At 34.6% G+C, this 23,259-nt stretch overlaps 2 protein-coding genes across 4 annotated transcripts in view; one reads left to right on the forward strand and one right to left on the reverse strand.

Moving 5' to 3' along the window:
• Nucleotides 1–1,524: 1,524 nt before the first annotated feature.
• LOC149793679 (uncharacterized) lies at nt 1,525–7,360 on the forward strand. The gene is made up of 3 exons (XM_089966454.1): nt 1,525–1,570; nt 5,291–5,466; nt 7,097–7,360. Exons 2-3 carry the CDS (start codon nt 5,297–5,299, stop codon nt 7,272–7,274), a joined length of 348 nt encoding a protein of 115 aa, XP_089822580.1. The 5' UTR covers nt 1,525–1,570; nt 5,291–5,296; the 3' UTR covers nt 7,275–7,360.
• A 7,231-nt stretch (nt 7,361–14,591) lies between these two features.
• LOC149793680 (cyclin-H-like) overlaps nt 14,592–23,259 on the reverse strand; it is a 40,622-nt gene continuing 31,954 nt past the window's right edge. For all 3 annotated transcript variants that reach the window (XM_089967655.1, XM_089967654.1, XM_089967652.1), the window contains exons 10-11: nt 21,788–21,863; nt 14,592–21,152 (exon numbers count right to left, since the gene is read on the reverse strand). In XM_089967655.1, the coding sequence (XP_089823781.1) occupies nt 21,114–21,152; nt 21,788–21,863 (115 nt within the window). In that variant the 3' untranslated portion in view covers nt 14,592–21,113. The remainder of the gene's footprint in view (nt 21,153–21,787; nt 21,864–23,259) is intronic.

A 23,259-nucleotide genomic window follows, 5' to 3' on the forward strand; every position in this document is an offset into this window, starting at 1 on the left:
TTATGCTAATTCCCATTGACGCCAAACTGCCCCTATTTACTACTGATGTGCTTAAAACAATGAACAACCTACACATCAACCAATGATCCGTTCAATTGTTATATGTGTTTTATAGTTCAAAAACTTATACGGAGAACTCCATTTTCGTCATTTACATCTAGGGAACGAGGTCACGATATTTTTTTAATACAAAATCCATAAAAGAGAATAATTTGACCAAATATAATGTAATGAATAACGGAGGTTCATTCGTGGAAAATATATATATATATATATATATATATATATATATATATATATATATATATATATATATATGTCGTCAAGTGTTATTTTCAAGACCTATCGTGTTTACAAGACTCAGTGGTGAACTAAGAGTAAATGGCGCCCAGGGCAACGATGATGGTCCAAAGAGTCTTGGGCGCCCCAAGACCTATGGCGCCCATGCTTTTGGTAGACCTCTGGCGCCCAGGGCAACCAACCAATTCCCCCTCCCCCATGCCCCCATCGTTAGTACGCTACTGAGAAGACTCTTTCGCAATATCTTGCCAGATGTTTGTCCGCCATAAACTTACCGAGTGGGGCAAGCTAAAGTACGATTACCTCCGAATCTCTCAGATACAGCCGGAGCTAACTCTGCTAACTCTACGAGAAAAAATATGCTTTGGATGTATGTCTGCGCAAAAATGTATATAAAAATCATACATTCTGTTCGTCGGAAAGATCTCCACCTAAAAGAAACCCAGTCTATTCAGATTACTTCGTCTATTTTTACTGTAAGATTGAGCAAGAAGTTACGAATTTTAATATATAAAATATTTCAACCATTCATAACATATTGGTCAACCATTGTTGTATAAATTGCCTATGTAGTCCGAATGGCATCCCCGACATGAATAGAGGATCTCAACTGGGTAACAACGTAATAGTTTTTAATTTATTCAACGAGTTGAATAAATTTAAAATTAAATGGTTACCTATTTGAGAGTCTTTTTATCACATAGTTTTTATTTGAACGGATATAGTTTAGAGAGGAAGAAGAAATAGTTTATGCTGGTTTAGATACTGCACCTTTCAACTGTTACACGTAGAAGTCACTGCTTCTTCCTGAATTAATACGCAGTTCTATAATAAGTAACATTTTAAAGTAGTTGGTCTTTTTCTTCTTTTAATATTATGATTCAAAGAACAACACTCCTTCCAAATCAATAGAATATGTGGCACAGGCAGTGTCAGTTTTTCAACACTGGATCTCTGAGTGAAAAAAATCTTATACTATGTCACATAGTTGATCCGGGTTAGATTATACGCGCCATATACCTAGATTTCGATGAGAATGTTAACAATGTTTCCACCTAAAGTGTGTCCATTTAAAAAGTCGAGTAATTCGACGTGGTTTTGAAAGAGGCGAAGATGTTCCGAATAATGCCTAGTCCTCGTATAAGGTTACCTCCCTTAGAAACATAACTGCATATTTTTATGATTTGTAGAGACTAAGGAGCGTGGCAGGACGAGACTAGAGACAAAAGTGTATTGCGAGCAATACATTAATAAGTTATTCCATAAATAGGTTTGTAATATATAAGATAATAATCATATTGTATTGTTTTTTCAGTCTTCTAAAATAAGTTTGAATTTTTAAGTTAACAACCCATAAATATTAGCGTTGTGCAACGGGTAGGCCTATAATACAATAGATGTTATGATTACGGGACTACTCGGCCCATAGTAGAGTCGGCTCCTTAAAGAACCCGGCCCAGCCAAATCGGCCCTTAATTTACTCGGTCCACATAACAAACTCGGCCTATTACGTACTCGGCCCATTATATGTTCGGTCAGCCTCTCGGTCTAGATAATACTGTAGTCCTATAGGTAAGACCTTGACGCTGATATTTATGTTTTGGGCACTTAAACAAAACTAGCATGTGCTATGTCTTACATTGTAGGACTAGATAATACTGGATTCTTGTGAAAATAGCGGAAATCGACATTTAAAAGAAAAGCGAAATATGTGATAAAAAGACTCAACTTTTATATTCTGCCGCAAATGCTTTGCGAAATTCTTTTGACTATAGGTTTACATCAGAGCCGAGATGTCCTGTCTGTCCAACAAATTATTACAGCCTAAATTTTCTTGTTGAATAACTGGTGTCAACCTAGTCCTAATGTAAGACCTCGACGCTTATGTTTATGTTTTGGGCGTCTAGCACTGAAACAAAAATAACATGTGCTATGTCTTACATTGTAGGGCTAGTGTCAACCGATAGGAGTAATATCTTTTGGCACACAAGCGTTGTCTATGCAAAATGGACTCGTACAAAATGCACAGATTTTATATCAGATACTTGGTATGACAGACTAGTAACAAAACTAAACTATTTTTCATTTATCTGTTAAGAGTGCTTCTTGAAAACTCGAAAACGACAAGGCTACATATAACAAACCAAAAGTAGACCCAAGGGCAAAACCTTATGTTTAAATTAAGTTCTAAAAGCATATCAGAATAACTGTACCATACAGCTGTTTTAGTCCTACATGAAAGACCTCGACGCCGATATTTATGTTTTGGTTATCTAGACGAGGTCTCACATGTAGGACTAACTGTCACCACTTTGTAGAAGGGTTCGCCCTAAAATGACTTTATACATGACCTTCAGGTATATAGTGTATTTCGTCTAAAATTTAACATTGTGAAATTGTACTGGAAAATTATTATTAGAACAAGCATGGTGATGGTGCCAATATTTGCATTCAAAGTGACATTGCATTTTCCAACATGACTTACGAGGTACTGGAAATGAAGCAGCATGGATGTAGCTTTTTATTACCTAAATAGCCAATAATTTTAGGAATATGTTATTGATCTCAACAACAATAATAATTTAAAGAAAACCTTGAAAATGTGTGTTTGAGAACATTTTTGGGAGAACATAGATTTGATTATTAAAGGATGACATTTGAAGACACGAATTAAACTTTTTTGAACAGCACTGGAAAACTATAATATAGAAGATTTTATTGTGAAATTACTCTGTATAGACTGGGCTGGTGTATTTAACTAGGGTTGCCATATGTCCTCTTTTGCCTGGACATGTCCTCCTTTTCAGTCCCTAAATCTTCTATACAAATACTGATAAAGATACATCCACTCTTTAGAGTGGCCTTTTTATGAAGGTTCAAAGACGGTAACCTTAAAATTAACTCACTGTGATTTGTAAGCAATGCTTGGCTTCAGTAAAAGAAATATTTTCAGCTCCAGAATAGCGTAGCTCCACAACAAGCAGTTAGAATAGAAAGAACAGAACCATTAGTGATATATGGCATCCTAGAAAGCATAAAACTGAAAGATTTGATGCTTAAAAAGTAAAATAGAAAAAGATACTAGGGATAAATACAAAGAACAATGTAGAGCAGAGATTCAGAGACATTGAAAAGGCTGAAGCTGACTGGCTTTTAAAATTGAAGAAAATAAAAATAATCCCCCAAAGTTATGGCTGCAATTAAAAAATCTTGGTTACAGATCACAGCATAAATATTCTTCACACATTGTACAAAGTATAGATGGTTCAGGCTATTATGACCCCACTTGTTTTGCAAATTATTTTAGGAAATAATTTTCAGCTCTGTTTTGAAATCAAGTTTTAAATGGATAAAATATGTGGTGAAATGAAATACTTAAGGGCATAACTAAACAGATTCTTCTATTGGTCACAAGGGGCAGCTCAAATGGGAATAATTGGACCAACAAAAATTTGATAGGCTTTATGGGCCATTCTCTGTCAGCAAAATGTTTGCTTTGTCAGACATGTTGTGCAAAGTAAGGGTGAGATCATCTCAGTTATTGTTTGCAGTAATTAAAGTGTGCAGGTTATACAAACTATTAAACAGATGGTGATAGTATGATGAAACAATTTTAAATTGATTAATTAAATGTCATTAATTATTATGCTTTGGAAAACAATGATTAGATTATCATCAGTGGGTTACTGTATTTGTAATTGTAGCATAGAAGTTTTATTAGTACTATTAATATATAGTACAGTATAAAGATAAATTCCACTTAAATCTGATAAAAGCATTGACACTCTCAGACCACTACATAAAAAAAATGTTTTTGGACAATGTTTTCCACATTTGTTGTGTGTTAGTAATTATTATATCTGAAAATATTTCAGTTTTGCACAAAGATGAATGAGCAGTGTTAAAAATATTGAACTATTTAAGTGGGATTGCAAGATAAAAAGCAGTGGGTGTCAAACTCATTTGCTTTAGCTTGATATAAATGTACTTCACTCGGGCTATACATATAATAAACTGTATTCTAATTGTTACGAGTCTATTCTCTTTAAATAAGTAACTGAAAAGAGTGAAAGCTTTGTAAAATGTAACAATTTATTTCCCTAGAATACAAAGTGAAAATGACAAAAAAGAACTTAAGGTATTGTGAATTAAAAATATTTAACTATTGCAAGATAAAAAGCTGTATTCAAAATTTGGTATTAACAAGAGACCTGGTCTGTGGGCCAGACTAATGAGCCTGGTGGACCGTTTGTTTGACACCCCCAGATATAAAGTCATATATTATTATATTTAACTTGTATACGAATTACAACAATATTTACATACACGCTCTAGGATTTGGTTTCTGTATATGCAGTTTTTAATTGTGTAATATACCTGGGAAAAGAAATGAAATTTTTGGATTTTCAACAATTGTAAATGTAACAATTTCATCTAAGAGCAGGCTTAATATATTTTTCATGGTCAATATCAGCCATGGTATCATTCGACCTGCACACTTTTAGATCACAATAAAATTATCAGTGCTAGCAAAATTCTTCCATTTTTTCACAGACATTTTCCATCCCTTGTTATGTTAGGAAACTGTCAAAATATCGGACTACTGGTGGGAAGCATCAGAGGAAAGCAGAACATTTTTAGAAAGTGTCCTTGTTTCTTCCTTTGCTTCTTCTCTGTGCCATGTCTAGGCATAGCCATGGGATGGACCAGCATAATTTTATTTAGAAAATATTAAGATACAGTTAAAACTACATTCATTTTGTCCCTGTGGTGTTCTGAGCTAGGCAGATTCCTACAAATCAGGCCAAACAGATTATAAAAGTTGGTGTAAGTGTTCCTTTATTTTGTAAACAAAATGAATCAAAGTTGAATTTAATTTTTTTTTATTATAAAGAAACAATAATAATAATTTATAACAATAATAAAGTTATAATGTTGTAATAATAATGAATAAAAAAACAACATTGAAATAATTTTATTTAATCGTTAGATTACCATGTCGACACTGGAAGAGGTTAGTTCTACCATCCAGATGTATGAGGAGATGTTCTCATACAGATATACTATGGACGATCCAGAATACAAAGCCAGAAGCAACAGTACAGTTCCATCACCACCATGTGTCTCAAATCACTGGTGCAAAAGAAGAAATTATGACCAGAACAGGTATTGATATATATCTTTAAATTCTTTTAAGCAGAACTGGACAAATATAAAGGTTGGCAAGCTGACTGGAAAATTGAACTTGCCCAGGGGAGATTTGTGATTGCTCAAGAACAGTATAACAATGAAAATTTAAACATATGCCACACATTTTTAAAATATGGGCTGTTTTCTTAACAAAGTGTTATATTTTCTTTACAGAAATAATGATTCAGCTTATTTTGTAAACTTCTTAAAGAGTTTTGGCAAAATTATGCTAATAAAGTTATGAACAAAAAGATACTGTTGTAATTAATAGGACATGTACATGAGAAAGAAAAAGGCTTGAATTGTTACCTTGAAAACAATGCATATGCTAAGATAGTTAAAAGAGAAAACATTTATTATAGACTTACAGACCTGCCAACCCTAGCAAGACCTCAGTAAGGCAGTTGATTTTCTATTATGTAAATTAGACCAGTTTTCAGTAATGTGTAACAAAATATGATGAATTACTATTGTCAAGCTGGAAAACGTGTATTTAAAAGTCTGGAAGTGCGATTTAAGACAGATGCATCGATGGTAAATACTGTCATTGTGTTCAACTAAAAGGTTTGTAAAGTATACTGGGACCCAAATTATCTCTAGTATGGTTTAACGAACTGCAGTTTCAAACCCAATCAAGCTCAGTGGCTTCTTGCTATCTCTCAACTTGACATAATCCTTAAAAATTTCAATTTCACATGGGTCATGGCAATGGCATTTATCTTTCCTGCCATAAGACATACTCAAATCCACTAAACATAACTGTTGCCTTTCCTGCTTTTTTCCCCTTTAATCTGAATTTTTCCATTTTATTGTTCATAACGACATTAAAAGTTGGTAAGAGTTTATTGTCCTGGAAATGTATCGCTTGTTGGATGCCAATATTAGAAAATAAGTAACAGCTTGATTGTGCCAACATTTTGCATCGCAAAATACATGCAGTTTAAGTTAGTCTGCTTCCCTGACCAACTCAGTTGAATCTAATATGAAAGCCAAATCTGAATCAACCAGACAAGCCAGTATCTGGATTTACTGCAAACAATCATTTCCGTAATTTGTGCTTTTGTGTTGAGTATGTATTGAAAGTTTATCTCTACAGCTGCATTGGTTAGATGTCATGCAATGGTCCCTAGGCTGAATCAAAAAATGAAAAATTTATTGATGTGATTAATTTGATGATAAAAAGATTGAGATTGTAAATATCATGTCGTTTAAGGCATGATTTCACATAGACTTGAAAAATGCAATTAAAGTACTTCTCATTCTAATATGTTAATGATGAAAAGCTTTAAAATGCAAGGAATTATATACATATTTTACATGAACAGGGCAACTGCAGAGATTTTACAAGTTTAGACATTGTTTTAGTTAAAAAGATCAAAATTCAGCAAATCATTTAATTCACAATATTCAACAGTTATCTCTGTGATACATGTATATGTACAGCCATTTAAACTCTACACACAACATTAATAGTTATCTTCATCTCTGATATACATATACTTGTAGTTACATTTATACTTACAATCCTTGATTTTGATCTTCATCACTGATATGCATTATACATGTTCAGACATTTACTCAGTACATGCAATTTGTATACTTCTAGGGGAGGACGAGGCGAGTCTCATGGTAACTATTCACACAGGCAACATGATCATAGACAAGGTGGTGGGTATGGTTACCATGGTGACAGAAGAGGTGGTCAAAGAGATCATTACCATGATAGAGGGGGATATGGAGACAGAAGGCAGGACAGATACCATCCATACAACCAAGGAAGATAGAACAGTATTTAGTTACAAGTTGGATTATATGGGGAGGAGCATACACCATCGCCAATACAAACTGTTATGTTTCAGTCTGTAACATCAAGTAATTACACATTGGGGTGAAATAGCTACATATCATTGATTAGTGGACATACATCTGTTGGTGAAGATATTCTGGACATTATCTCCTGATTTTTTCAAGTGATAAAAGGGGAGGAAATTAACTTGTATGTTTGTAGTAACAGTTGACACCTTTCATTCTAGGATCATACCCTACACCATTGATACAAAAGATAACCCATTTTTAAGAAAATTCAGAGATTATCGGGTGCATACGTTTTGCAGCAATTTGTGATATAACACTAGAATGTGGGTTTTTGTTAGCTTTTCTGGAAATGGAAAAGTATTTTGATGTTGTCATGGTTGATACCAAGTTCATTCTAATTGGACAAGGTGAGCTAAAATAGATGCATGTTACTTGAGCACTGTGCATTTTTCTCTCAGACTCAAATGTGGTGTCATTTCTTATTTTCTGTCTTGAAATATATTTAGCTCACTTCCATGAAGTTGAGGAGAGCTATTGTAGTCCACCTACCATCCACAGATTCGAATGTACAGCTTAATTGAATGAAAACCATTATTTCTTCCTAAATCCTTTGCAACAGTGAGAGAGCTGTGGGGGCTAAATTCATACAAACATGTACAATAGTTGTACATTCATGGTTAAGTTTTTGTCTTTAGCTAAGGCTTTGCACACTATATAAATACTGTTGTGCATGGAATCATGAAAGTTTGGTTTGGGATGCATCTTGACAAGTACTGCAGCCTTATCATAAGAGGCAGAAAAAGTAAACGAATATGGCAGCTCCAACCAAAGCTAAGGTTGGTTAATAAAAAAAACTATTTTTTTTTACAGTGAGAGTATAACACTTCCATCTGCAGGACTGATGATCATATACTGTAAAGACCAACATGCATTATTCCTGTTGATTATCATTAAAGACCTCAAAATAAATGATTGTAGACCTTTTCCATTAGCAGGACTGATGAACATTGTTTTTCACAGTGGTATTTGTAATATGTTTTATTTTTTGGATTTGTTTTGTTTTGGTATTTTTTAGAATTTCGGGTCTAAACTAATTGATGTAAAAACTCCTGTTAGACTTTCAACTATCAGAACCTGTTTATACATCCAATAAAATTTCAGTCTAGTGAAGAAATAAATCCTAGTTGTTTCTATGAAGATTTCTACTCTATATTTTGTTTTCTAGACAGATATATGCATACCTGTAATACAGCTACTGTGCCTTCAAGAGAGAAACATTTTCTATTGTACCATTGGAAAAAAAACATGTATTCTTAAAGGATAGAAGGGTTTTGTCCTAGATCATACACCTTACCATATATATATGTGTATATTTGGTTATCAGGATGCTGATATCAGTGTTTACTTATTTAAATGTACATCTATCAACAAAGTAAAATAATCTGATGATATTAATGCTAACATAGAACAGAAATCAAAAACAAGCAAATCAGAATTTAGTCTTGTACAATTAAAGCTGAATTTTTTATTACAAAGAAGTTATCTTTTGATAAACCAGTGAAATTAAGAGTGGGTGAAAAGTTTTTCATTTGCATATATTTTCTAAACCCCATGATATGTTCTCATCAGACATGGCATGAATCATTATGAAACATACATACTTTGCACTTTTACATATAGGTCATGGTTCTAGTCTTAGAAAATTTGCACTAGGGTTTTGATTAGTTTCATCTGCTAGTATTTCCAAAACAATAGATTCTCACCATACATGGCATTGATCATAAAGCAAAGTTCATTTATTTATTCTATAACACACCTGCTTGGTCCTTTGACCTTTGATTCAAGGTCAAAGGTCAAATAATTTGCATTATAGCTAGTATTTAGTTGTTTTCATTTGCTTCTGTTTCCTACATTGGACTGGATGAATCATTATGAAGCTAAGATGATTCATTTTGGGGCCTTGTATGGCTTCGTGGTCTAAGGTTCCCACCTTACATTTACAGATCACTCACATCCCAGCTTGTGAGTTCAGATCTTGACCAAACCAATGTAGGTATGTGAGAAAGGTTCCCAGTAGCTTCCTGTGGGTCAGTGGTTCTTCCCAAGGTCTTCCTGGATCCTTCTTCCACCATATATACTGGACACCATATATTGCCTATCATGTGCTGAAAAATGGCATTAAACCCCACAAAAGCAAACCTTCAAACCTTGGGGTCAAGATCACATATTGTACAATAATGCCATGATAATTGCATGCATTTTTCAAGGAAGAATATGCAGAAATTTACAGTGCTATTTACACTCCACAGTGTTCAGTGAAGGTTCTCAAATTTCGGACCACAGAGATCTGTAACAAGTAGTGTCAGAGCTCTTGCAGTCTTTGAAGGTCTTTGAGAGTTTGGGGAAAATGAGGTAGCATTTTCAAGGCCTTGAAAGTTTGGGAAAATCAAGCAGATTACCCTGAGGTCTTTAAAAGTCTTTGAAAATTGAAATAAACCCCAAAATTTTAATTTCTTTTCATAATTACAAATAAAATTGTCCTAGGTTGTTAGATTCGGATGTATAGTCTGACTATACCAACCCGTTTGCACCCCCCCCCACCAATTTCAATAATGGAAACCTTTAATGTGATAAAATGTGCAAGGAACTTAGTCAATTCATTCATTTATTTATAATTTCTAACCTCACTGTGAGTAGAGTGGCCCTAACACCATCATCATCTGCACATTTCATGCTTAACAGAAATTTTCAGTATAATAGAGGGACATGCTCAAGATCCATTTCCAGTTACTGGACAAGTTCATTTTCAGCAAAGGGGTGTGAGCACGACTACAGATGTACATACGTATGTTGTCTGCTTCTGATATTTACAATGTCGAATCAAGCAAAAGAAAAGGATGACAACAACCAATTTGCCTTTCACGTGGATTTAACAAGCGGTTTATTTTCTATGTTCATGTGTGCAAAAGGATACAATTCTAAACTCTCAACGTTATGGTAATTTATGGAATTATCCAGCAGTTACCGAATAGGATGAACTATGTCATTATGTTGTCTGATGGTAATAAAGTAGCCCATAGTGTACGCAGCATGGTGCCATGATAGTATGGAAAGTATGTTAAGCATGAAAGGTGCAGGGGATGCCAGTATTAGTGCCATTCTGGTCACAGTCAGGTTATAAATTATAAATCAGTGATTCAGTTGACTTAGTTCTGTGCACTTTTTATCACATTAAACATTTTTGTTATTGAAATCGGTAGGGGGTACAAACAAACAGGGCAAAATAACGATAACTCATAACTCTTCCAGTATAAAATAAGATATTGTTTAATTTGATGATTTGGGAGACATAGCAAATTGAAAAGAGGGGCCCGTTTAAATTTACTTTTACCATCAATATTGTAGTATTTTGCATTCAGCATTTTCTTTTATAACCTGCATACAAAATGTTAGCGAAAATAGCTCTTGAAAATCTATGTTTGTGGTCTTTGAAAGTTTGGGAAAAGTTTTTGAATTTATCATTCCGAGTTCAATATGAACCCTGTCTAACTCGTTAACCCCTGGAGATTTTTGTCATTTTCGCCTGAAATGTGAGTAGGAAACAATTTTGGGGGCTACTTCTGAATACATCCAAATAAATTGGCTCACAAGAGATTTTAGTTTAGCCTGTGGTCTAGTTGTGTTAGAAACGTTGTTTATTGGCTATTTCACTCATGCATGTGTAGAAGGGTAAAAGTAGTTCAGCTTTTTTTAATATTATTATTTGCTTATTGGACCCATCATTTTTGTATCCTGGCCCCTTTTAACTCCAAATCCCCATCTTATCCCACTGTTTGCAAAGGTTCTTCTGTCTGTGTGCAGTTCAGACCGGTCTGCCTTAGATCTGAGGCCAAAAGGTCTAAACTCTGGACACAATATCAGTTTAAGACCACAAACAAATTTTGGGTGTAAAAAAAATCGGGTCTCAAAAATTGTTTTTCCTTCTGTATTTTGTAATGCAAATATAAAGTCCAGATTATTTTACACCATTGTAGAGCTACATCTGTCTACTTTTTTTGTAATACTACCCATTTAGTTCATCTTAAATGACCTTGATGCTACAAAACTTGAAAGTAGGGTCCTGACGCTTAAACAGTGCGCCAGGGGTTAAAGAGTTAAGAGGATGGTTTTTTTACAGTGCTCAAACTTCTCTTTCCAGATGATCAAGATTACTTTTGCAAATTGTGAATTTCGTTGATTGACAAGTTTTCCCTGGTTGCACACTTAATTTTTTATTTCAGATAAATAGAGTATAAGCTAATGATTGATAACGAATCATAAATGTTGTCAACTTACAAATCATCTACAAAACCCGTAAATTCTCAGTATGTGGTCCTTTTAACTCTAATTTCTACTCATCTGCACATCACCTGTAGTACAGCAGCAATATTTTAGCATATCAACATAATGCTAATTAATTAAAAAACAAGAAGAACAAAAAAGCAACAATCAAATATTGATACCTAGTTATTGTCATGTAAAAAAAAAAAAAAACATTGTATGCTTGCTAGAGCTTGAAGATCAGTCCAGCACATTAAATAAAAATAAAATGAAAGCTTCCAGAGCATTTATACACAGTATGAGACAAAATGGAGTCATTTTTTGCAAGAAGCCATCAAAATTCTAAAGGAAGATGTACAATCAGAGGTACAAACATTCATTAAATAAGGAACACAGGGGTCAGATAAAGGGACACAAGAGATAGGGCATGACACCCCACACCATGCCATTTGGAAAACAAACTTTCATGAAAGTAAAATAATTTCTTTGGTATGAACAGCCATGAAAAATATGTCAGATTCTGAAGATTCTAACATGGAGTTCTTTATATTACTCTTTTCAAGACTCTTTAATAAATATTAGCTTTGAATATATTCCACAATCTTTGCTTTTCAGTGTTTAGGTCTTGTTATGTGTTTAGGCTAGAACAAACAGTAACAAAAGAAAGAGTGAAAACAACAAGCTTTGAAAAATTTAACAAATAACTTATTTCCCTGGAAAAACTCTGTAAAAATGAAAAAATAAGAACTTACAGTTTTAACAATCAAATCCAAAAATAATTCTCGAATTCTCAAAGTCCTAATAATGAAATGTTCTAATGAATTCGAGTTCGAGTCCCGATGAAGAATCCAAAATGGAGGCAATGACGTATACTGTAGTCAGTATGGCATATTGTCTACAGTTCCTTTTCTTTTATTCCACAGTAAATAATATTTCTGGTGTTTGAATTTCAGAATAAAATTTAAATAAATGTCTTTGTCCAATTATTCTGCACAAACACTCAAATATTTCCAGGAAAAAGAAATAATCTTTTAGAATCCAAATAATTCAAATAAAAATTATAACCATCTGACACAACACACACTTTCCAATGTAGAGAAAAAGCCCAAACTGAGGGATCTGAATTGTGAAATAGAGGGTCACGTGATCATGTTTACATATAAAAAGAATCACATAGCCCCAGTATGAGCTTGATAAAACCCAATCATTTTACTCTAAGAATACTAAGAATAAAATTTTAAAAAGTTGCTTACATCACTAAAACTATTTACAAGTCTAGGGTCACGTATCCAATACAGCCTTGATTCCATGATTATTATTCACACATTAAAAATGAATTTTAAAAAAGAAGTTATTTACTTGACACCCAAACAAGGCCAGGAACTAAGTCAAAATTAGAAACAGTGTTTCTAATATTAGGTATTGATGAAAAGTTTCAGGTTAAACTGAATTGTCTGGAAAATATCAAATTCCTAGTAAACAAAACTACATTATTTTGACATACAATGAAAATTAAAAATAAATAAAAAGATTTTAAAACTTACAAACAATTAAATTAAATCAAATATAAATTAAATCAAAGATACCTAACAGTTTCCATACGGCATCAATTAGCTGTGCTGTCTGAATCTATCATAATCTGCTTGTTATTTTCCCCAAGATATCATTGCTTTCCGATTCTGGATTTTTTATGCGTTTATTTCATAGATTGTGGGCCCCAGGTGATCAAGTGGTCTGAGGTGCCTTTACCGATCACTCACACATCTCACCTCTGTCCGCATGAGTTTGAATCTTGGCTCAGCTGACCTGGGTATACGAGAAAGCTTGCCTCTAGCCACCAGCTGATCTGTCCTTTTCCCCAGGATATTCATGGGTTCTTCCTCTACAAATATAATGGCCACCTTACATAGACTGTCATGTGCTGAAAAATGCTGAGCACAAAGCAAGGCAGCTGTTAGTACCATTTTTGTAAGTCTTTGGTATGACAAGGCCATCGAACCCACGACCACCTGCATCCGAGGTGGATTCTCTAACCACTAGGCCAGCAGAGCAGTCAGCAGGGGAGGCGGGGGGGGGACACCCCTGTGTACCAGAGGTCTTGGGACACCGAAACAACTTTGGGCCATCATCGTCGCTCTGGGTGCCATTTACCCTTAGTATGGCCATGAATGGCATTAAACCCCACAATAACTTACAAAAACAGTATTTGGTAAATTTGTCACGTTCTTCTGAAAAATGGTTGGCATGGTTTCCTATCGTTTGAGAAAGAAAATTTGTGTTCTGTATATTACTTCTGTAGCATGCTGACATGTTTTTTTATATAAGAAGATCACTTGAAGAGCTTGGTTTCTCAGACATCTTTGCTGGCAGTCATGCAACTTTATATGCTCCTTGCATCATTAGTAGTATATTCAGATAAAATTAGGTCACTGTAATTTATATTTCACACCAGTGATTTGTGGTACGTTTAATTCAGTTCATACACTAGTGCCTTGGATTGGATAGCTTGATGTATAGACAGGTGATAAGCAATCAATGACAATCAAATTTGAATGCTATGGCCAGAATTTCATGCTTCATTTGTCTGCATTGAGTCTTGCATCCTTTGCAATCCATCAAAGTGTTGTTTCTTATTTTCATAATAATAAATTTATGGATTTTCCTTGGAAATATGTCCTTACAAAAATCGTGAGAATCATTTGCGAGACCAATATATTACAGAATGGGTACAGGGTACAGAAAAGACTTCTTTTACTCCTGCCAAATTATTATGGAAAAACTGCAATTTGTATTTATCAAAAGCCATTTGAAAAATAAATTAAAACAACCAATCACCAGTTATTAATTTTAATCATTGGAGGAAGATGTGTTACCTCCAATTAAAGAAACTTTATGTATTAAATCAATCTTTAAAAATTATCATATCAACATTTTTGAGGCATATAATACAAACCCACACAAGAATATGAATGTGTATTTTTTTTATTACCAAAAGAACATGTAAATGAAGTGAATTAGTGTATCCCTGTCTACTTTGGTGAAGTCATAGAAAATGATAAAATCTGAATGTGATCCATGTGAAACATTTGTTCAGTTATGAGATGTCATCTTTGCTAGCCAAGAATCATTGACCCACTTTGTTCCACAACAAACACTGGCATATGCATTCAACTAAACCAATGTTCTGAATAATGGCCCTCTTGTTGGGGAAAGACTTGCTCCCCATAAAACCTGAATGAACTGACCAATGACAAGGCGCATGGCTACAAATTCAGTATGTCAATTTTCATGATACCTGCATGCCTTGACATGGAAGAAAACAAATGTGAACAGTTTAAATTGGAGAAATTGACACAAGATTTGTATTGTGGTCTTCAGAGGACTACAGTGATTACTGGCATTGCCCACCAAGATCAATGTAATTAACAAACTGACCAGACAAGTGTCATTCAGCTGCATGCAATTAGGCAGCAGAGTGATTATAGATTCTGTTTCAGATAGCTCCATATACCAAATTCAGGATTGCTGACTACTGGCTAGCCAAGATGGGCACACATGTAAAGTGTCCACATTTCCTGTCTCTGTATTAACTGGCATTGAATGGGAAAAAATAATTCAGTGACCATGCCCTTAAAGCGGTGGTTGTTAACTTGTGGGTCATGACCCCCAACTTGCTTGCCAGTCTCCGAGATCAACAATAATAATTTGAAATTTCCTACACAAGTGGTTTTTTAGCATTTGATGGGTTGATAGGCTGAGACCACAAACCTAATCTGGGTTGCCGCCCAAAAAGGTTAAGAACCACTGCCTTCAAGATAACACACTGTGATAAATTAGATGTCAAATATAGAATGTATGTGCAACCACACTTCAAAAAACGTTTTAAGAAATGAATCAGAAGACAGGACATTTCATTTATTTATAAATAGTTAAAACATTATAGAGCATAAGGAACAAATGTAACTGAAACCAAACATATTGGCTACTGACGTTAAAGATATGACCCCCAATGTGGTACATGACAATATATCCCTTAATCTCAAATGACTCTCAAGATATAGAATGGAAAACAAGCATAAACAAAAACCTAAAATATTGACCCATGACCTTGAAGCTGTGATCTACATGGTTGTGTGTAACAGGCTTGCTAATGATGACATTTACCAAGATTCATCTCTTAAATTTCAAATAGCTTTGAAGTTGTAGACAAGGAAGGTGTGTGTCATGGAAAACCTAAAACACTCACCACTGACACTGAAGATAGGTCTGCCACTGTGGCAAATAAGATATTTGTTATTGATAATATAAAGGTATACCAAGTGTTATATATGATGCTGAATGGGCTCTAAAATTAGAGCAGATAGCAAAGTGTAATTGAAAACTTGAAACAGACTTGTGACATAGATCTTAAAAATTAGACCCACACTGTGGTACATATCACACCTTCTAATGGTAAGTATATAAATTTTCATCTTTAATCTTAATTTCATGGAAATGGAAAACTTAAGAAACAGAGTCATGACCTTGACCTTTAAATTATGACACCCCAATGTCATTCACCTTCTAAAGATGAATGACATGTATACCATGTTTTATCCTTTAACTTCAAAAAGCTCTAAAATTAAAGTGATGGAATGGAAAATCTGAATTACTTAAAATATTGACCTTGATCTTGAAGATAGGACCCCCAATGCAGTGGACAACACACCTAATTATGATATGAGTATATATCAAGTTTTGGGCCTTAGTCTGAAATAGTTATAGTAAAATATCTGAATGGAAACTGAGAGGGAAATCTTAGGATACTCAACCATAACCTTGACCCTGAAGATAGGACCTCTAATGAAGTATGCAACACTCAAATAATAATGTACACGTTCACTAAGTTTCACTTATTAATCTCAAATTACTTGAGAGTTAAAGAGCAAAAAGGAGAGTCGAATGTAAAACTTACTGAAAAGTTACCTTGACTTTAAAGATGGATATTGTAATGTGGTAAATGGCACACCCTCCATAATATTGTACAAGTATACCAAGTTTCATCCCTTGAACTCAAACAGTTTTACAGTTATACGGCTGAAATGAAAGTGGGATGGATGGACAGAAAAGCTGATTCTATGTCCATTGCTTTTCACAAAATGGTAGGGGACAAAATCTGCAAGAAACAATCACCACCTTAAATATTGCATATCTCAAAGAACATCCAAATGTCCTCTTGAAATCACATTTACTGTGAAAATATATATACTATTAAGTACAGTCAACCTGTGATACCCCACTAACCAAGGTCCGCTACTGCAGTATGCATTAGTAGATCTGTGTCTATGCAGTATGTTAGCAATACAAACAAAACCACAGACCCAAACAGGCCAACCCTAAGAAGACCTCAGTAAGGCCGTCAATATACACCACTCCCTCGATAACTCGCGCACATCGGGGTCCAGAAACATCGACCGCACTATAAGTGAGGCGCGAGTTATCGAGGAACCTGTAAAATAAGCCCAAAACCAACAAAGTGATTGATGACATAACGGAGAAATAAGGGGGGGGGTAGGCAGATTATACTGTTGAATACTCACTTTATAATCGTTCTGAGATTAACTGTTAATAAATATCTCTTCATAATGGTGTACTTTATTATTTCCTCATAGGACAACATTAATTTCAGGATAAATTACAATATATTGAGGCGATCATCGAAAACATTATTCCACATGGTTTCCGTTCGCTTAACATGTGTACCACTTCACACATTGTGTACTACATCACTAATTTTTATGTTGAATTGGATACATTCTAGTTTTATTGTTTGATCCAAATTAGACATTTTTTTATATACAAAAGATCGACTGTTTTCGAGAAACAGTGTCGATCGAACGATAGATTTGAATGCGATAGAAGTAAAATGGAAAACAAAAAAAACAAGGGTTAATCAGTACAAACATATTTAATTGGTCTACAAATTTAAAACAACGTAAATTAGAACAAGTTAATACTTGCCGTTTGTGCCACGCTTGACAAATATCAATTCACTTTTTGAAAAAATCAGTTATTATTTTTTGTGTGTGTTACTCCTTGGTTTCTCTGCCGCCGAGCAAAATCCCTCAGATTTCTCAACTGCATGAGCTTTACATAGTCAACATTTTGGGTCTCCAGCCACCTTATGGCAGTATCAAAATATCTGATTACTTCCTGTGCAGAGGGGTGGGGGGTACAACATCTGCATCTGCATCACTTTCAACACTTGTGTTACTCCAGTTAGAATCGTCTTCTGCTGCAAATTTGTTCACTATAGAAATAATTATAGTTTCATCTGACATGTATTCGGCTGTGGGGCAATCATTGTCAGCACAAATCCACTCCTTCATATCATAAAGAGAAACGCCCATCTCAGGACCATGAGTCTGTACGAATTTCTCCCAAACAGCCTCGGCATTAATGATATCAGTTTCACTAAAACATTCAAAGTCACTATCATCGTCGTTATCTCTGTTACTGTTTTGCTTTACGTCAAAGGCAGCCCCAAGGCCACTTAATCCAGCACCCAAGGTCACTTGTAATCGATTTTTTTTTAATGCAACAAACACTTCCCCAAGTTTTTGATCAAAACAAAGCCGGCATGTACATGTAATTAGGTTCTCACAGAAGTACTCACGGGTTTCTATGTGACGGTCGATTGACTCTTTTCATGTTTTCAATGAACAGAATATGTTGTGATTATAATGTTTACACTGAAACGGAATTAAAGGATTAGAATGTGACTTTCACACAGGAAGACGTTTAATTGGTGTTTATTTCATTCTCTGTTGCCACCTGTTAGCATTTACCAGAAGTTTTCATTGATTGCTATTTCACCAGACTGTTTATATACAGTATACTGACAACTATTTATCATAAAAACTTACATAATATATGATATCTTTAAACAGAGGTCTTGCTAGGATTTTAAAACTGGGTCTTTCTGCCTCTGAATTCAATCAGTACATTTTCTCACTTGGCCGCCAGTCAAAGCCTTTGAACTAGCCGCCTAGCTGTTGCATCATGTTTTTTTTTTTTAATGTACTCTTATAAAATGGCAACAGTACATCAAAGAGTCTTTCAGTCAATGAAATCTGTCATTCTAAACATCAGCACAGTTAACTGATCAACACATTTTCCCATAAAGCAGGTGGCTGAAACAGGACCGGCAAATCTTTGAATTTTCCCACGCACCTATTACATGCGTACAGAGGACTCCCGCCTCAGTGATTTTCTACATCCCAGATCAAAAATTGGCGTCCAAATATGCGTATTTAAGTGTTTTCGAGATCTCTGAAATTAATTCTTCTTTAGAACTTGCAAATTTCAAAATATGGATTATATTTTTATGGACATTAATCACCATTTTCGATGATAAAACGAGCAATGTATCAAGGTTTCATTTATCAATTCTTATCGTAATTTTTTCATGTTCAGCATATTTTAAAGATATTTTAAATACATTTTCTCTGGAAAAAATCGGGAGCCAAGACGGACACCGCATTATAAGCACGATCGCGAGTTATCCGGGCGCGAGTTATCGAGGGAGCGGTGTACTTCTGCAAGCAATGATTACAAGTTAGAAAACCAGTCTTCTCTCCTAACTAAGCCAAACAGCTGCTATAAATAGAAACCGAGGTCAAAACAGGAAAGTACATGTAAGTCTATGGACAAGCATACTCTTATATCGTAGTTACAAAGAAGCCGTCTTTTCTAGAATACAGTCTGTGGGATTAATGGGATGTTAATAAAAATGAGAAAACAAATTATTAAAAAATGTTTGGACGGGGGATATACCGAAAACGCGTAATCCAAATACATTTACTCATAAGGTGTAATTTAGTCGAAAAAAGCGTAATGATTACGCCAAAAGCACAATGGTTGGCATGTATGATGGTGAATTAAAAGTTCTGTAAAATACAATCAGTCCCTAACTATATCCAGTACAGTTTAAGAAGCTACAGTTCCAAACCCCTTGGAGGTCAACACTGTCTTGCTAGACTTCTCAATCTGATGAAGCCTTTGAGTTTGTGTTAATTTCGTGGGTTGATAGTAATTGTAACTCATGCCATGTGACATACTCAAATCAACATTACAAAACTGTTGCATTTTCTGCTTTTTTCCAATAACCTGAGCATTTCTTTTTCTACTCCTGTGATGATTTTAAACTTTTTTAACAGCCTTATTGTCCCTTTGATCTTCAACATTTTTTCTTTTATTAGATGCCATTTCAAGAAAATGCTGTAAGCAACAACTTGATCCTCCAGATATTTCACATGTAATAATATGGGCAGTTTAAAGTTAGACTGGTTCTCTGACAAACTATAATGAATCTAATATGAAATCCAGCTCCAGGTGAAAACATGGACAAGTTGCTATCCATATTTGACTGCAATGATCATATTTTTTAAATGTTTGCTATTATTCTTTAAGCTCATATTTGAAAGATCATTTCAGTAAGCCTTGCAGGCAAATCATAAGGGTTGGCAGTTCTGCAGAAATTGATCTACTGGCACAGATCTGGGTCTATCTTGTCTGCAGTAAGACTTGACTTATAAGTGAATATACGTATATATATATATATATATATATATATATATATATATATATATATATATATATATATATATATTAGGTGTATGTGAATCTCTATCTTTCCATACATTTAGGAATGTTCACATGTGTCCCAAAAACCAGTATTATCAATTTCTAGTACTGATAGGGATTCTGATATCACAAGACAAATGCAGCTGTTTGTAAACTGGCTTGTGAGGATAAAACAGAGAATTACTTTATTGATTGATAGGTTAACATTCTGAATAGATGGATATAAACATTAACATTCTGAATAGATGGATATAAACATTCAGTTCAGAGATGTAGTGATGACAATGTACAACTTCTGTATACTCCAGTGTATATGTATCAGCGTAACAAGCATGATCTGGGGAAGAAGTCTTAAAATTTCAAATTTTGTTCTTTATTATATGTACAACCATGTGCAAAATTTGCCAATTTGTAGACGAAAGAACACCATCTTGGCATTATTGCACAAACTGAAGAAATGAAATTCAGTGATAAGTCTGGTCCTAAATATTTAACTACATATTGCTTCTTTTAGGACAAGACTAAACAAAAACCCTGAACAGCTCTATAATATGCTGAACTCCACTAACATAATGAATGAGGAAATTATTGACATCACTGAATGATACATGGTGTAATAACGTGACAAAATCCTGGCATATTTAAGTATACCCTAACACAATCACCCTTACAATGTAATAAAGAGTCTGAAGCACTTTTTCCTGAATCAGAAGTATGACAAATTTCTCTCATAAAACTTAATACTTGAAAGTGCTTGCTCCCTTCCTCTGCCCAGCAGAGACCAAGTGATGCAAGTTTTTCACGATTCTTTTCTCATGCGCAGATCTTTAGGACTTTCATGAAAATCTACTGTACTTGGATCATCATTTTCCTAACAGTAACTGCTCTTCCTTCTTCTGTGCCTGTTGAAAGAAATTGTTCCACAAGCTAAGTATATAAATAACAAGTGAGTAAATGACACTGATTATGATGATGTAGTTCATTCCTAGAGCGTATGTACAACTGGACAAATCAGAAATTAAAATTTTAGGCAGAATTTAGTCATTTGATTTAACTATACAATGTTCTGTGAGGAGAGTGAACCTGCTTATCACAAGTGATGACCAAACCATAGCTGTGTACTTACTTCAAGTGAACAGTGGTGGAGTTAATAAACAAGCCCAAGATATACATTATGATATTAGCAACTAAAATATGTTTGAATTGTAAAATATATTTTCCATGTGTATAGGGAGGAAAAAGACATCTAACGAGAGGGATAAAGCACAGCACAGACAAGTCCCTTGCAAATTAAATATTATTTTATTCCCCTGTTTGTGAACATAAGCAGGGGAAATGTTTATTACCTACCACAAAGGTTTTTTTTTCAGCCCACAGCTTTGTATGCAATGAGAAATCAGTGTAAACTACAGTGTTATAATATTTGCATATATCATGTCAAATAAATGGCATACATTGTATACGAATTTGTCCAACCCCAGGATAAAAGGAAGAATGCATGAAAAACTATGTCTCAGAAGCAGTTAGTTTTACAAACCTCTTCCATGCGGGCTCTTTTCTTGGACTGCAGTTCTTCCTCCTCCTCAAACATCTCATCTAGCTTCCTTTTGTAGCTGAAAGAGACACAGCATGTACATTACCAATTTACAAATGCCAAGGAAGACACACAGCATGTACATTACCAATTTACAAATGCCAAGGAAGACACACAGCATGTACATTACTAATTTACAAATGCCAAGGAAGACACACAACAGGAACATTACCAATTCACAAATGCCAAGGAAGACACAAAGCATGTACATTACCAATTTACAAATGGCAAGGAAGAAACACAGCATGTACATGACCCATTTAAAAATGCCAAGGAAGACACAGCATGTACATTACCCATTTAAAAATGCCAAGGAAGACACACAGCATGAACATTACCAATTCACAAATGCCAAGGAAGAAACGCAGCATGTACATTACCAATTTACAAATGACAAGAAGACACACAGCATGTACATTACCAATTTACAAATACCAAGGAAGACACACAGCATGTACATTACCAATTCACAAATGACAAGAAGACACACAGCATGTACATTACCAATTTACAAATGACAAAGAAGAAACACAGCATGTCCATTACCAATTTACAAATGACAAAGAAGAAACAAAGCATGTTCATTACCAATTTACAAATACCAAGGAAGACACACAGCATGTACATTACCAATTCACAAATGACAAGGAAGAAACACTGCATGTACATTTCCAACTCACAAATGACAAGGAAGAAACACTGCATGTACATTTCCAACTCACAAATGATAAGGAAGAAAGACAACATGTACATTACCAATTTACTAAAGACAAGGAAGTAATAATATATGTACCAGACCTGCCAACATTGAAAAAACCAAAATCAGGAAAATCACCATTAAAAATCAGGAGGTACAAGAGGAAGGTGTATATATCATGATAAAGATGTCTACTTTTGTTATTTCAGTCCATTGTATGTTGCACATTTGCATTTCTGCAAAAGTTCATCATTTATTTGTCCTTGGGTGCCAAATTTGCTAACAAGAATAGCTTACAGGGTTGATGCTGACAGGCTGGCTCTTTGGCTAGTTCTATTTTTTCTGACCATTGAGAATGCTCTCTCAGCATTGCTGTTGCTATACGGTATTGAAAGTATTGATAGCATTACTCTCCCAAGGGTTGGAAACAACAGTTGGCCAGATCCATCCTTTTTTATTTCTCCCTGAGAGCAACCCATTGATGATCTGCTCTTTCCACATTCAATTCTGCATCTAAATTGTAGATTTGGTAAAGCTGAAACTCTCTATGCAGATATCAGTGCTGATTCCTTCCATTTGGCTGAAGAAAGAGGCCACATCCTTAAATGACACTACAGATTGTTTAGACACATCTGCAACACTTACACTGTGTTTATTAATGTCATCTAGACCACTACATCGTATTGAAAGATGCTGTGAGCAACTTTGGCAGTTGATG

The sequence above is a fragment of the Sinohyriopsis cumingii genome, chromosome 8, assembly GCF_028554795.1.
Source record: "Sinohyriopsis cumingii isolate HCF-2022 chromosome 8, ASM2855479v2, whole genome shotgun sequence".
Taxonomy (NCBI): domain Eukaryota; kingdom Metazoa; phylum Mollusca; class Bivalvia; order Unionida; family Unionidae; genus Sinohyriopsis; species Sinohyriopsis cumingii.

What these genes read in the sequence shown, in the direction of transcription:
- LOC149793679 (XM_089966454.1), top strand. Translation starts at nt 5,297, where the DNA reads ATGTCGACACTGGAAGAGGTTAGTTCTACCATCCAGATGTATGAGGAG. An exon ending in AGAAATTATGACCAGAACAG is followed by an intron (nt 5,467 to 7,096) that starts GTATTGATATAT and finishes GTATACTTCTAG; the next exon opens with GGGAGGACGAGGCGAGTCTC.